Below are 14,431 nucleotides of genomic sequence, written 5' to 3'. Positions count from 1 at the left end.
CAACCTTTTAAAGCTGTGGCCAGATATGCAATATTTCTGTCCCTTGCAGGCCAGAAACTCACATAAAAAGTATCCATATGACCTGTATTTTACAAGATTTTCATGTAATTTCGGCCGCGTCAATTTTTTCTATATTGAGTACCCATCTTGCAGTAATCATTTTCACAATTCAAGCGGTTCAGAAATTTTACTTATCTTTGACAACATTTTTTTGGCTGTAACTGATAACTTTAGTAGACTTTGAAGTAATATTTTATTTATTTACTCTTGTTAGTTGTAACCGGGAACTTAACCTGCTTTTCACAGCACTTTTTATGGCTGTATCTGGCAACTTTACTTGCATTTGGCAATTTTTTTTTTTGGCTGTATCTGGCAACTTTGCATTAGACCTTTTTTTTGGCAATATCCCATATTTTCTATCAAAGGAAACATGGTCAGCCTAGGCATTGATTGTGTTATATGTATTGATGCTTTTTGACTGGATGAACTTCAGCGGGCCAGATGGAACATCTTGAAGGGCAGGAGGTTGTGCAACCCCGGAATAATTTTACAACATAACAAATAATTTGGCCATCAATCCATCAAATCTTTTAGGAAGCATTACTTTTGATGAATGATGTAACAGCTACCAACCTCGGCGAGTGAGCATTATGGAGATTTGCATGTGGATCAAAATTATGTTCAAAAAAACAGTACACAAACAAATATAAAAGGGATTTTTGGAAAATTAAGTAGGGTTTTTATAAATAAAAGTAAAATTTTTAGGATCTCTTACCCCTATCGGAAAAATGTGACATCATGCTAGACATCACCAATTAGCGCCCAACAGTAGGTTAAATTAGGTTATCACTAGACTCAAATCAAGCCAACAAAAAAAAAAGCAGGTAATTCGTCTGCCAAGAGGCCAAACCAATGCTGGGTGTTTGGTAAATTGTCTTCCCCTGATTAAAATGAAACATGTCTTCTAAAGTTTGACGCCATTTTAAGAGAAAAACCATTCAGGAAATTTTTCTGGTTAATAATTTGAGAATAATTCTTTCCCCCACTAAAATAGGATTTTTTTTTTGCTATCACTGTCAAAATTTGGGAGAAAAAAAAAGCACTTCAGGGGATCTGAGAGATGAAGTAGAAATTTGGGAACCTCCCAGGAAATCTGAAAGACTTGGCAGCTACGAAATGTTCTCACTGTGAACGATTCTGTTGCTTACTTGAACTTGCAAAGGTTGTGTCTTCATTGTCATCTGTATGATTATTTGGAAATTCTGCGATAATTTTCTCATCACTAAGGATACTGATGTCAGTTTTAATGGAATTCTGTATAATCAAGGTTCTACTGGATATTACATTAAAAATACATATAATAAAAAATAACAAAACAAATTTGAAGAGAGCATTTCGCAGAGTTTCTGATTCTAACGCATCTGTCTGTCACCGTAAGTTACATTAACAGCATTTTTTAAATGAAAATTAATGTAATTCTCGATTGATCTAGTTGAAGATGGCACATTCATGTATGTTACCATCCATTCGACAAAAGATAAATTCTTTCATTCGATAGGAAAAAAAGAACTTTGCATCAAAAATATTTTTTTTTCAGCTATCATTCATTGGTGTTTTTCTTTATAGGTATACATATAAGTATATACATATATATATATGCAATCGGTGCTACCAAATGTACATTTTTCAAGAGATATTCTTACATATTTCCATTGGATACTCAAACTTTTTAAGCAAAATGTGAAGGCACGAAACTCTGGGCAACCACTTCCAGAACAGGATTTACTAGACCTTCCCCTCCCTACTTTTTTCATTCGCAACTTTCAGCAACTCCATGGGGAAGGAAAAGAACCACCACTTTGCAAAGATCGAGATAATTGTTACTCAAGGCAAGAATTCATAAAACTGTGAGGAGTGTTACATTGAATATGATTGTATTTAAAAGGCAGAGGAAAATAAATATTTGTGACAGAAACCTAAATAAATATAACCTGCCAGAAAAATAATTTCATGCATGAAAAGATTTTAACACATGAAAAAAAAAAGATCATATTATGACTCAAAACAATCGTAACTATTTTTTTTATTTTTATTTTATCACATTATGTCACTTTATGCACATAAGAGCTTATTAGACCAAGACTTATGATTTAAAGGAAAGTCTTTCACTAATGCTTTACGTAAAGACTTAAATTGCTCCAATCGCGAACAGCAAATCGCTTATCACTGTATTGTGATTTAAAGAGAAAGAAATGGAAATTTTTCTTCCACATATGATTAAAAGGTACGATGGAACACCCAATATAGCTCCAGAAATTTTCAGTGAACGAATTTTTCATTTATATATATATATATTGAGAGAAAGACTATATACAGGCCCAATAATGATTTGACATAACGGCAAACTGATTGTAGTGCCAAAAAATTATAGGATTGAAACAGGGGGTTGATTGCGTATCCCAGACTATTTGCACACTTTAAGGATTTGAGATCTTCATCTAGACATAACACAGCCATACCAAACCACAAGTTGATATAATAACTCCTCAGCTACCTCGGGAAAAATCACCCTCAAAACATTTATAATATGACACAATCATAATATTTCTGAGATTGATAAAACGCAAGCATATAAAATGAAAAGGGGGGAAATAGTGGAGAAATTTTGGCATATCTGTAGACCAGATCATAATCTAAGATTAAAAGTGTAACATCAGTCTTTCTTTGACATGTTTACTCATTTCTCTTACATGATCACAAATATTAAAGATCAAGGATAGCTGTTTTGGTATTCACAGTAGAGGGAATCAAATCAAACTTGATTGTCCCCTCTCCCCACAACAAACAAGGCTGACAGTTTTGTGAAAATAATTATGAAAGGGTAAAACAATTTAGACCAGTGTCTCAAAAATTTTTTTGTTCACTACATCTAGAGAATTTTAAATCTCATTCATTTGCAGCACACTCTTTTTACTAGTGAGGCAGCATTCTACAAACTGGTTAGGAATCAAAGCCTCAATAGCATCATTATGAAGTCCTGGGATACCCTATCTAGCTGGAGTTAACAGCCTGCCAATTAACATACTTCATCCTGAAAATCATAGTAACAAATCTCTTCATCGTGGGGGTCCTCCCATGGACATAAGGTGCCAAAGACTAGGCTTTCAATACAATTTTAACCTTGGGATACAAATTTTCATCTCAGACTGATCTTGAAGTACCCTGCATATCCTTTGAGAACACTGGTCTGGACATTGCAAAAACCAATTTAGAAAATCAGAGTAATCAATCATACACACAAATAATGCATCAAAAACACCACATTTCCTATATTAACGTCATGATATCTCGGATATGATGCGCAGTGTGTCTGATCAGTCATATTTAAATGTATTAACATCAAAAAGTCTTATCCTAATTAGCCCTGATGTGCACAAAATAGAATTTAAAAAAAAACCAAAATATTCAGATTTACATGACAATGAACACATGGCAATAAAAACTACTAAATCCATATTTTCAAGGACGTGAAAGATCTTGGTAAAACGATAGACAAAACATTTTTAGAAACTGGAATTATAATGAATATGAAATGCTTGCTTGTAAGTTAAAACTTATAAAACACAGTAAAGTGAAACTCGTATAACGATGATAATAGGATCTGTGAGAAAAGTATCATTACATCTATGGAATATAATAACACAATGGTAAATGTGCCAGGAGAAAGACACTATTATATAGGCGATTATAGTTATGCGGGGCATTACTGCACAGGATTTTAACTGTAGTAGAATCAACTGGACCAAAAAAAAATGTTTCAAGCTTTAAAATTCTAATGAAAATCAAAAAAAGTAGATTGACATGGCTGTACTGCAAGGAAAATAATAATTTTGATTATGAATCTATATTCAAAATGAAAATAATGCTAATTGTTCTAGTTAGAAAATTTAATTGATATGCAAGAATTGTTATCACTGAACAAAAAGTGTCTAAAAACCTCTTTCATCATAAAAAATCTAAATATGGGAAACATCAGGTTATTTTACTAAATAAAAATCGAAAATGTGGTCGTGTAAGCAAACCACTATATTTTATATGGATATTTTGATGTGTCTAAAAAATTTCATGATTAATTTATGAAGGGGGATTACTGCAATTATAGATCTTAAAATAAAAACTATTAGCATGAAATAAAAGTCCATCATTAAAATACTTATAAAAACATGTTTCTGGCAGGTGCCAATAGAAAATAATCACAATTTGAATTTGAAATCAAACAATAACAGTTTTTTTTCACACCATCTGTCATCAGGCTAAATAAAATTACGAACCTAAATACTCTGATTTTTATAAGAAATATGAGTAACTTTCTCAAAGTTTGCAAATAAAATATAAATTGACAGATGTTCTGATATGTGTGTGTGTGTGTGTAAGCAGAGACAAGTGCACTTGTAGAAATGATATTCAGGAATGTGAACACGTAGGCAGATATAAGATCAGTCAAGTCCCCATTTGGATAGCTGCACTGAATGCATGGTGGTCTCACATATGGACAGATGCAGCTGTGTAACGAGCTTCACCACTTCTAAATCGCCACTGGCTTGGACGGTACTGAAAAAATAAATGCTAAATTTTATTGCATGGAAATACTGATAGCAACAGCTTAAATCTTCATGACTAAAGTAACATCACCCAAACATAATTTTTTTAAGTCATTAAAAAAAATACAGTAATGTTTTACAATCACCACATAAAAGTATCTTGACAATAATCTCTCATTAAATTTGCATATCAATATGTTAGTTAGATAAGACATCTCTTAGGTGACAAAGAGATGGTAATAAAATTTTTGATGAACACTGGAATGACGCATACAAATAGATTTATATATGAGATGTAACTTCTGTTCGGATCATGACATCAACTGTTTCTATTCATATGTTGTTCATAAAATTACTATTATGTTCCATTATTGCATTAACTGTTCAAGGCAATACTTATTTCATAAGAATCATTAATAATTTTTGTTCTAAGTCGTGCAAGGTGCAATTATGTACATACAAAATCACTAAATATATCATTGGCTTACAGGTCCAAGACATATTGCTATCATGCACAGAAGAGAAAAAAGGTCAAAACACATGAAATAAAAATTTGGCTTGGAAATATGGTTATGAGATTCTAAAACCATTTTACATTCCGATAGAAATCAGCATGAGCAAAACCAGTATCATTTAATATTCATAGCTGCTTACAGAATCATCCTCAAAAGTCTTATTTAACAGCCTCACATTTACAAGATATAGTGAAAACTGGCTCTTTATGTGGAAATACTGATTTTAGGAAAAATTTCATCTCTGCCTCTACCAGGATTAGAACCAGAGTTCCTCATATGCCAGATGCATGTTCTACCAACTAAGCTATAGAAACAAATGTAATATTTCTTTCTCGGAACATATACTATAACAGCCAGTTTTTACAATATCTTGTATTAACAAGTTGAGATTACATCTTTCTTTACATGGCCTTACATTTATTACTGTTGAAAGCATTCCAAGAAGGATTGATACATCAATTCAAATCACGGGAAAATTGAGTATCAACCATACTCACCCTTATTAATAGTTGACCAGATGATGTGTGAGGATTTCTATACGCATAGCTAACCCAGGCTCCTGCACCCAAGATTATTCCAAGGAGTAGTAAAATTGCCACAACTCCACCAACACCCATTGCTCCTTCTCTTGCACCTTGCGAGAGAAAATAATCATGAATTTGTTTGAAAACCGTAATATGAAGTTAAAATATGATACTTATGTAGGTCAACCCCCCCCCCATTCCGTGCCTGTAATTAGCAAATGAAAGTTTCGTTACTACAATATTTTCTGAATATAAAAAAATCCATGGTGTAGCCACACGCTGTTCAGAGCATAAGTTATTTAAGCGAAACACAAATTACATCGGAGAGATAACAGCGCCTACAATACAACAGCATGTCATGGACACCATGACAACAACTTCCTCGTTCGAACAACTCTCGAACACTAATGCCACTAGAGCGGATCTCAGGCATGCCACCTACATTCACGGATACGGCCAGTCTAGACCATCACAATGGTTTATATGTTACAAAAATATTCGAATTTCTCAGTGCAGATTATCTTCCACTGCATCTAATGTGCAGCAGGAGAAAATTAATGTTTGTTTTCTGTGAAAGTCAAATACAGTTCAATCTCTTATAGTAATGCAACACCAAAAATTAAACAAGAGGAAAAAAATGAATTTTTGATGCAATTTTCTAAAACATGCCACAATTAAGGGGTTAAAATATGGGCAACATACTGAACAAATTAAGAGATTTCCCATACTCATCTATGTTAGGAAATCATGTTTTGGCTAACAAGGACTTTGATTATTAAATGTTATTGCAGAACAAAGTATAAAACCATGCTGTTTCATTACTACAGTTCACATGACTTATTAGAGAATCACAGATAACTATCATTTGGGTATTGTTAACACTTTTGCAAAAAACAGAACATTCCTAATATCATAACATGGAGAAAAATTCATTTATAGTTATCAGAACTTCTGAAAATGTTATCTGTTTTATCTTCGAAAGTTTTTTTTTTTCTTGCACATTCTGAAAATGAGGTTTAACCAAAATTTTTGCCCCCTGTAAGTTATCATTATCAAGCTGCAAGACCACGCAGGAGGCTAGAAGGTATTCTCTCTCTCCTGCTTCCCTTGTTCACAAACATTTCCATACTTAAAAAATTCACATGTAATCCTTGTATGTGTGGAACTGCTTTTGCAATGTCCTTCCTATAGTGAAAGAAAATTAATGCATGGTGGAAAAAGCCCTACCCTTCAAGTTTTTGATCAGTGGCTTTCAATTGACCAGATTCAAATTTATTTTTCAGAGAGACTTTCTCAAGTGATCTATGAAGCATATTTGCACATTAAAAAACACATTGTAATTTGTGATATGCAATAGGCAGATAAATTCTAATGACTCATAATTGGTTGAATAACAAAAAGGATTCCAGCTCAGAGAAAAGGGTCCCAGTTTAGAATTAAAAAAAAAGTTTTTAAATATTTTTTAACCAATTATGTAAGGGAAAAAACTGTTGTCCCATTTTACTAATAACTGTTTACCACATGTCCCATTCAACCAAATGGAATGGATATCACCATACTTGAAAATTACCCTTTCAGATATAATTATCATTCAGTTATTGTTATAAGAAACCCAGAGTCCTGGTGTTATCACATTGAGCATCGTGGACTGTAGTAGCTCTTTGCTTCTAAATTATCTACATTGCTTCTAAATTTTTATAAAACAAAATGATGATTCATCTCCCAAATAAATTTTGGTCATTATTCACCAAATTCTTGGTATAGCACTGGAGCTATACACACATGACACTGAATGTCAAGATCTAACTGAAAAACAAATTGCCATGAACTAAAATATTTTTCCTTTGCAGGAAACAAGATTTGATTTTATTCAAGATGCATTCAATGAACTCTTATTTTTGGTCAACAGCTAGCAACAGCAATCAAACAGCAGCAACAAGTAGATGGACGAATATTTTGTACAAAAATATGTTTAATTGGTGTTTTTTGATAAATTTATACTGTCTTTAATTTTACCTTGTACATGATGAGCCACGACTTCATCATCATCATGCAAATGTGGCTTAAAAGGTGCCATATCAGGATAGTTGTCATGGGTTTCGGGTGGTGGTCGAACTGTATATGCTCTGAACGGTGAATCTAATGCAAACATGCAGAATGAATAAATAAATGAAAAAAAAAAAAACATGCGCTTTTCAAATAAATGGGGAACTTGCCATAGATAAAAGCAAATAAAAGAAAACTAATCTATAAACAGAATAAAGCAATCCAATTCATGCAAAAAAAAATTGTCTTCAATCAAATTAACTCTTCTGATTGATTTGGATTATGGAACTAGGCTAAGAACAAAGCTATAATAAAATATTAACTTGCATATAACTCATGCACTTCAAATGAATAATTAAGAAATTTAATTTAATCAAATACATGTGAACAGTGTTCTCCATACAGCCATTTCGCTGGATGGGCAACCTGGCAAAGAATTTCATAATTTATTTATAAGCATAATAAAGTGTTTTAGATAATGGTTTATTTTCTTTTTTCTATTATGTCACTACCACAAGCAAAGGATTTCTATTTCTTCCTGTTGATTAATTGAAGCGGAAAATAACAATGTTTAGCCATTTTTGCTATGGCTCCCAAGTGATTTTTTCCTGCAATGAGGGTGGGAAAAAATTCTACAGAGAAAACTGCATGCAGTGCAGTTAAGGTTGATTTTCATGGGAAATGGTAATTTGGAAAATGTTTGTTGATGAATTTAAAAGGAAAAAAAAAAATGATTGCAAAAATAGTTTGTATAAGATACAAATTCATATACATAAAACAAAATAAAGTCTCATGAATTTAAATAAAAGAAATAACTTCAGAAATTTAATGAGTTCACAATGCGTGTTCAAAATTAAATTAAATTAAAATTAAGTAATATGACCTAAAAGAATTCCAGGAATTATTTAATCAAATTAATTCAACCACACACTCATGGATGCAAGTGTAAAATTACTCAATACAATTAATCAACAGAGATCAATAACCTTCCATAATAAAGTTAAATTTTTTTATTTCAGCATACTTGAAATTTCTTTCAAAAAATCTACCTGTAAATGGCTGCACGAAAGGGTTCACTTTACCAGGAGTCAATGCACTACAATTCACCGAGTTTTTCTGTAACACACAACAGTAGTAATGGAGATTGATTCAAAAATACAAATACAAATACAATGCCACAACAGGCAAAATGCCCAACGAGGTGGTTGAGAAAAAGATGCCCATAACAAATTTTTGATGTCATATATTTCAAAAACACAGCAACCCAATTAAAAACACAATAAAAAATTATAAACAATAATATTTATAAACATATAATAATTATAATAATTGTTTATAAACATATAATACATATATTAAATTAAAATTACTTCATAAGCGGGGTTACTTAAGGACATGCAAGCCACATTAACTGTGTTGCAGGAACTATTAAAAATGATAGATATTATACAGAGGTCCAGGCTTTTTTTTCAATCTCTAATTAATGAAAAATAGATTGGCTATCTTAGAAAAGCAACATGTAACGGCTGTGTTAGAATAACAACACTAGTCAACAGGCATTTTGTATCTGACATGTGATACATGAATTCTCCTGGATTTTTGGGTGTAGGTTCTGAATCTAGCCTTAAAAATAAGCTAACATGTGAACTTTTTATGTAATTTATATTTTTTAAAAATATTTTTGAAGGGTTTTTGTGTAATTTGTATTCTTTATAATGATGCAATACATTTATGAAATTAAATCGAACTATCCTAAACTCTGAAATTGCACATACAACAATCTACACTGAAGAGCCAAAAAAACTGGTCCACCTGCCTAATATCGTGTAGGGCACCACGAGCATGCAGAAGTGCCGCAACACAACGTGTCATGGACTCGACTAATGTCTGAAGTAGTGCTGGAGGTAATTGACACCATGGATCCTGCAGGGCTGTCCATAAATCCGTAGGAGTAAGAGGGGGTGGAGATCTCTTCTGAACAGCACGTTGCAAGGCATCACAGATATGTTCAATAATGTTCATGTATGGGGACTTAGGTGGCCAGCGGAAGTGTCTAAAGTCAGAAGAGTGTTCCTGGAGCCACTTTCTAGTGATTCTGGACGTGTGGGGTGTCGCATTGTCCTGCTGAAATTGTCCAAGTCCGTCGGAATGCACAATGGACATGAATGGGTGCAGGTGATCAGACAGGATGCTTACGTACCTGTCACCTGTCAGAGTCGTATCTAGACGTATCAGGGGTCCCATATCACGCCAACTGCACACGCCCTATACCATCACAGAGCCTCCACCAGCTTGAACAATCCCCTGTTGACATGTAGGGTCCATGGATTCATGAGGTTGTCTCCATACCCGTACACGTCCATCAGCTCGAAGCAATTGGAAGCGAGACTCGTCAGACCAGGCAACGTGTTTCCAGTCCTCAACAGTCCAATATCGGTGTCGTAGGGCCCAGGCGAGGCGTAAAGCTTTGTGTCGTGCAGTCATCAGGGTACACGAGTGGGCCTTCGGATCCGAAAGCCCATATCGATGATGTTTCGTTGAATGGTTCGCACACTGACACTTGTTGATGTCCCAGCATTGAAATCTGCAGCAATTTGCGGAAGGGTTGCACGTCTGTCCCGTTTAATGATTCTCGTCAGTCGTCGTTGGTCCCGTTCTTGCATGATCTTTTCCCGGCCGCAGCGATGTCGTAGATTTAATTTTTTACCGGATTCCCGATATTCACGGTACACTTGTGAAATGGTCGTACGTGAAAATCCAAATTTCATCGCTACCTCGGAGATGCTATGTCTCATCTCTCGTGCGCCGACTATAACACCACGTTCAAACTCACTTAAATCTCGATAACCTGCCATTGTAGCAGCAGTAACCGATCTAACAACTATGCCAGACACTTGTTGTGTTATATAGGTGTTGCCGACCGCAGCGCCGTACTCTGATTGGTTCCATCTCTTTATTTGCATACGCATGCCTGTGCCAGTTTTTTTTGGCTCTTCAGTTTAATTTAATAACATGGAATTACAAATGTCAAAGGAAAGGGAATTAGAAGATGTACGACTTGGAATCCTTCAATGAAGGGGGGAAACAATATTGTTCTTAATGAGGGAGACTGATGATGCACCTTACTTGAAAAAAGCAGCATGTAATCTAATTTTTCCAAATCAAATGCAAATTAAACTTCTGAAATATGTTGTTAATTCAAGTGCTATTGCATATAAATTAACAGGAAAACATCTGTAAATTCTAATTGTTTTTTTATTTAATTAAAATTAGTCAATATTAGCTATTATTGTATGTTTGTGCTATTGTGATAGCCGTGTTTCCAAGAATTGTGACGTGATAGAGAGAAAAAATGATTTTTTTTTTACTGAATTCAGTACCTCAAAATTGGGTAAATACACCTCTTTTGCTATGTAGATACAGAAAAAGTTTAAATTTGTTGACTAGTGCAAGACTACAAAAATGTACATGAAAACACAGTAATGGAGGACAGTGAGTCAACAGCGCAACCACTATATGTTGTTTATGCAGTCAAATTATTTTATAATTTATACCTCAACATCACATCGTTGATGCAACCAATCTTGTCGCTGCCTGTCAAGACCATCAGAACATCTTTTTGCAGACTCACACCATATACAATGAAGCTCGATTTCAGCACCAATACAAGAGTTGCAACTCTTGAAATAAAGACAAGCTGAAAAAAAATATGAGCAAAAACAATTAGTGTTCACTGGAGACTTTATTTAGCACTGATGCAATAAAATTGCATGACTGTAATATTGATGGGGGAAAAACTAAGCACATCCTAAGTTATTGTATTTACCATTCATGGAATTTCAATAAAAACACATTTAACAATTTTTACATGATTCAAATATAATTTATAACACAAATGACATAATTCAATTTCAGGATATAAATATATTTTCTGAATTCGGAAATAAACTTAAATGTTACATACTTGTTAATGCTGTGAAATATATAGCGGTATGGTTTCCGATCTCTTCTCTTTTCATATCAATCCTATGATATTCATAAATCGTTTTCCTCCGTATAACTAGAGACAAATACAAGGAGTCAAAATTCTTCAGATAGAAAAAAAATCCCCCCCCCCCCACACATATAAAGTAACACAAATTTAAATTAATACTGAGCAAAAAGAGTTGCATAAATACCAAAACTTCAATTCAGAAATATCTGATCATGCTTATGCTTTACCATTAAATATAATAATAAATGATTATTCATAAATATCTTAATAATTAAGAGCAATTATGTATTGGTAGTTTTTAACCAGATGTGCTTAGAAACACATACAGCAGTTTATGAACTTGCTTTCATTTGTATTAGACTTCATTATAATAAAATTGAATTTAAAATTTCACACTTTGCAAAACATATTTGCAATACGTGAAACATCTATATAACTACAGTTGAATGGTTGGAGAAACATATATATCATTATAAAGGAGTTATCATTAGGGATTGAATATATTAACACTCTTTTTTTCAAACTGAGCACAACTCTGGTCTATCACCATATGGGCAATTTACTACCGAGTGAGTTGTGATGGAAGTATGAGTGTGTTTACCTAACAGTCTGAGTACATATCCATCTGATTTTCAGTGCTGCCATCTATATTTCAGTAATAGCAAGTGAAGTGCAATGATTGATTATCTATACCATTGCAGGCCTGTCGCTCTCTGTGGTGAGACTTAATATATGAACACTGTGAAAAGTGCATCAGGAACAGAAAGTAATATTGTTAAAAAGGGGTACCACTATATAGGATTTTCACTGTATATGGTTTGCACCTAGCTTAATTAGTACAACAATAATACTCACAGTATATCACCCTGTCAATAACATAAGCATCAGAAAGTCCAACTTTAACAGGATGATATTCATCGCCTATCTCTGTCACTGATACTGGTATCTGCAATAAAATCAAAGGTGGAAATCATGCAACTCGACTATCCAAACTTGGTTTTTATTATACATAGTGATGATTATGCACATAATTACCTCTTTTTTTTGTACTATTGATTGCAAAAAATATTTGCTAAAAATATTCCAACTGTTGAGAAAATATGGCACTAATCAGCATGAAATGCAAGAGAAAAAGCCAATTAGGTACATGATAACTCAGATGCTTTGAACAGGTTAAAGTTGCCAGTGTGTTATCAGACACCACCATATACTCCATATACGTGTCTTATAAGAGAAACTATTTGTATTCTGCACACAGCACTCTAACCAGGATAACTGACTTTTATGTGAGTATTAGAATTGGAAAAGATGGCATTTGAAATTAATTACAGAATTCTCTATAATTTTATAAGTGAAAGCTTGTTTTGAGGTACAAGATTCCAGTGATTTGATTAACTTTTAGGAAGGAATCAAAATTCATGAATATAAATGAAATTACAGAATATATCATTGATTTTTGATGTTATAAGAATCATGCAGAAAAGCACCAATTACAACAAGTTCATTTAAATTGATTTCATCAGCATTTTATATTTTTAAATATGACTGTCAGAGAAATAATTTGGCTTTCATATGACAATAAGGAAAAGGCAAAATATTCCCTGCAAGTTAAAAATTAATGTCCAGTGCTATTGCAGATGCCCTCCCCTCTATTAAATATGTTATGAACACACTGAAAGAGAATTTCTTAACTGCATAAATTTCAATATGGGAGGGGGGGGGGAAATAAGGATCTTTGAAATATGGATTCAAAGATTCAAGCAGATGCTTTTAAAACAGGATCCACAGAGCACAATTTTTTTGCCTCACAGAAATCACACATAAAGTAACATATGGAGTACTTACAGTGTTGTACACAAATACAATATTGCCATTTTTCATAAGGATTGCTTGAAACGAAAACCGTCCACCTAGAAATACAAATTGATTGTCAATCAGCCAATTATACAATAAAGTAAATTCGTAAATAGCTTTGTATTAGCTAAAAAAAATATCTGAGGAGTGTGCATTTTATGTTTCAAATGCTGCCATCTATCTACAGAATTACAAATGAAAATCAAAATAGTTGAGATTTGAGATATATCAATTTTACCACTTCTGTGCTTGCTAGTGTATGAAAAAACTTTTTTTTTAAAGCAAAGACTGGCTCGCATTCACACCTTGAAGTTCGAAAACCACAGAAAACAGCCAACTGTCAATGTGCAGCTATTAAGATTCTCCAAAGCAGAATGTTTTGCATTGTTCTGCAACAAGCCTACAGCTGACTGAAAATGCTCTGCTGTAAACATTCCCATATAATAGTTTTTTTTAATATTTTCTTACAATTCTTCCAGAGATTGTTCTGATGCAGAACTGATTGTTCTTCAACTTACAGCTTAGTTTTCAGCATATTCTGATTTGGGGTCACAATCAAGCCTCAGTCTTCCCAATGTGAAGCCTCATCCTCACATGACCACACAATGGCTACTCTTAACCACACAAAAAGGATCAGATTGGGAGGCAACAATTTAGAACAAATTCAGGAGTGAGGAGCAAGGCCATTTATGCTTCAACTGGGATGATGCTCCCAGCACAGCTAAACATTTGTGAAAATGGAAGGTGAGCAGCAATTATTTATTCAATCAAAACTGTCTTGGTGAAACTTAAAAACCATGGTCGACTTTTTTGAAATGATAGAATTAATGCGATCAACTGCTAAACTAAAAGCTTTATATAATTTGGAATTTTTTATACAAATACAAGGCCACAACA

General features: G+C 33.5%; 1 protein-coding gene across 2 annotated transcripts in view; it reads right to left on the bottom strand.

Annotated features, from left to right (window-relative positions):
* Positions 1–309: 309 nt before the first annotated feature.
* LOC149078596 (plexin domain-containing protein 2-like) overlaps positions 310–14,431 on the bottom strand; it is a 42,971-nt gene continuing 28,849 nt past the window's right edge. Inside the window, exons 7-15 of one of the 2 annotated variants that reach the window (XM_089240714.1) lie at positions 13,526–13,590; positions 12,536–12,626; positions 11,651–11,746; positions 11,241–11,383; positions 8,736–8,802; positions 7,657–7,779; positions 5,614–5,750; positions 378–4,611; positions 310–336 (exon numbers count right to left, since the gene is read on the bottom strand). In XM_089240714.1, coding sequence (XP_089096840.1) covers positions 4,543–4,611; positions 5,614–5,750; positions 7,657–7,779; positions 8,736–8,802; positions 11,241–11,383; positions 11,651–11,746; positions 12,536–12,626; positions 13,526–13,590 — 791 coding nt within the window. In that variant the 3' untranslated portion in view covers positions 310–336; positions 378–4,542. Of the gene's footprint in view, positions 337–377; positions 4,612–5,613; positions 5,751–7,656; positions 7,780–8,735; positions 8,803–11,240; positions 11,384–11,650; positions 11,747–12,535; positions 12,627–13,525; positions 13,591–14,431 lie in introns of those variants that run through there. The other variant, XM_089240715.1, reaches the window with a different exon arrangement.

Source organism: Pholcus phalangioides, unplaced genomic scaffold (assembly GCF_987345545.1).
Source record: "Pholcus phalangioides strain wild (caught in Gottingen) unplaced genomic scaffold, Ppha-v1.0 ptg000013l_1, whole genome shotgun sequence".
In the NCBI taxonomy this organism is placed as follows: domain Eukaryota; kingdom Metazoa; phylum Arthropoda; class Arachnida; order Araneae; family Pholcidae; genus Pholcus; species Pholcus phalangioides.
This window is presented reverse-complemented; position numbering and strand designations above follow the sequence as displayed.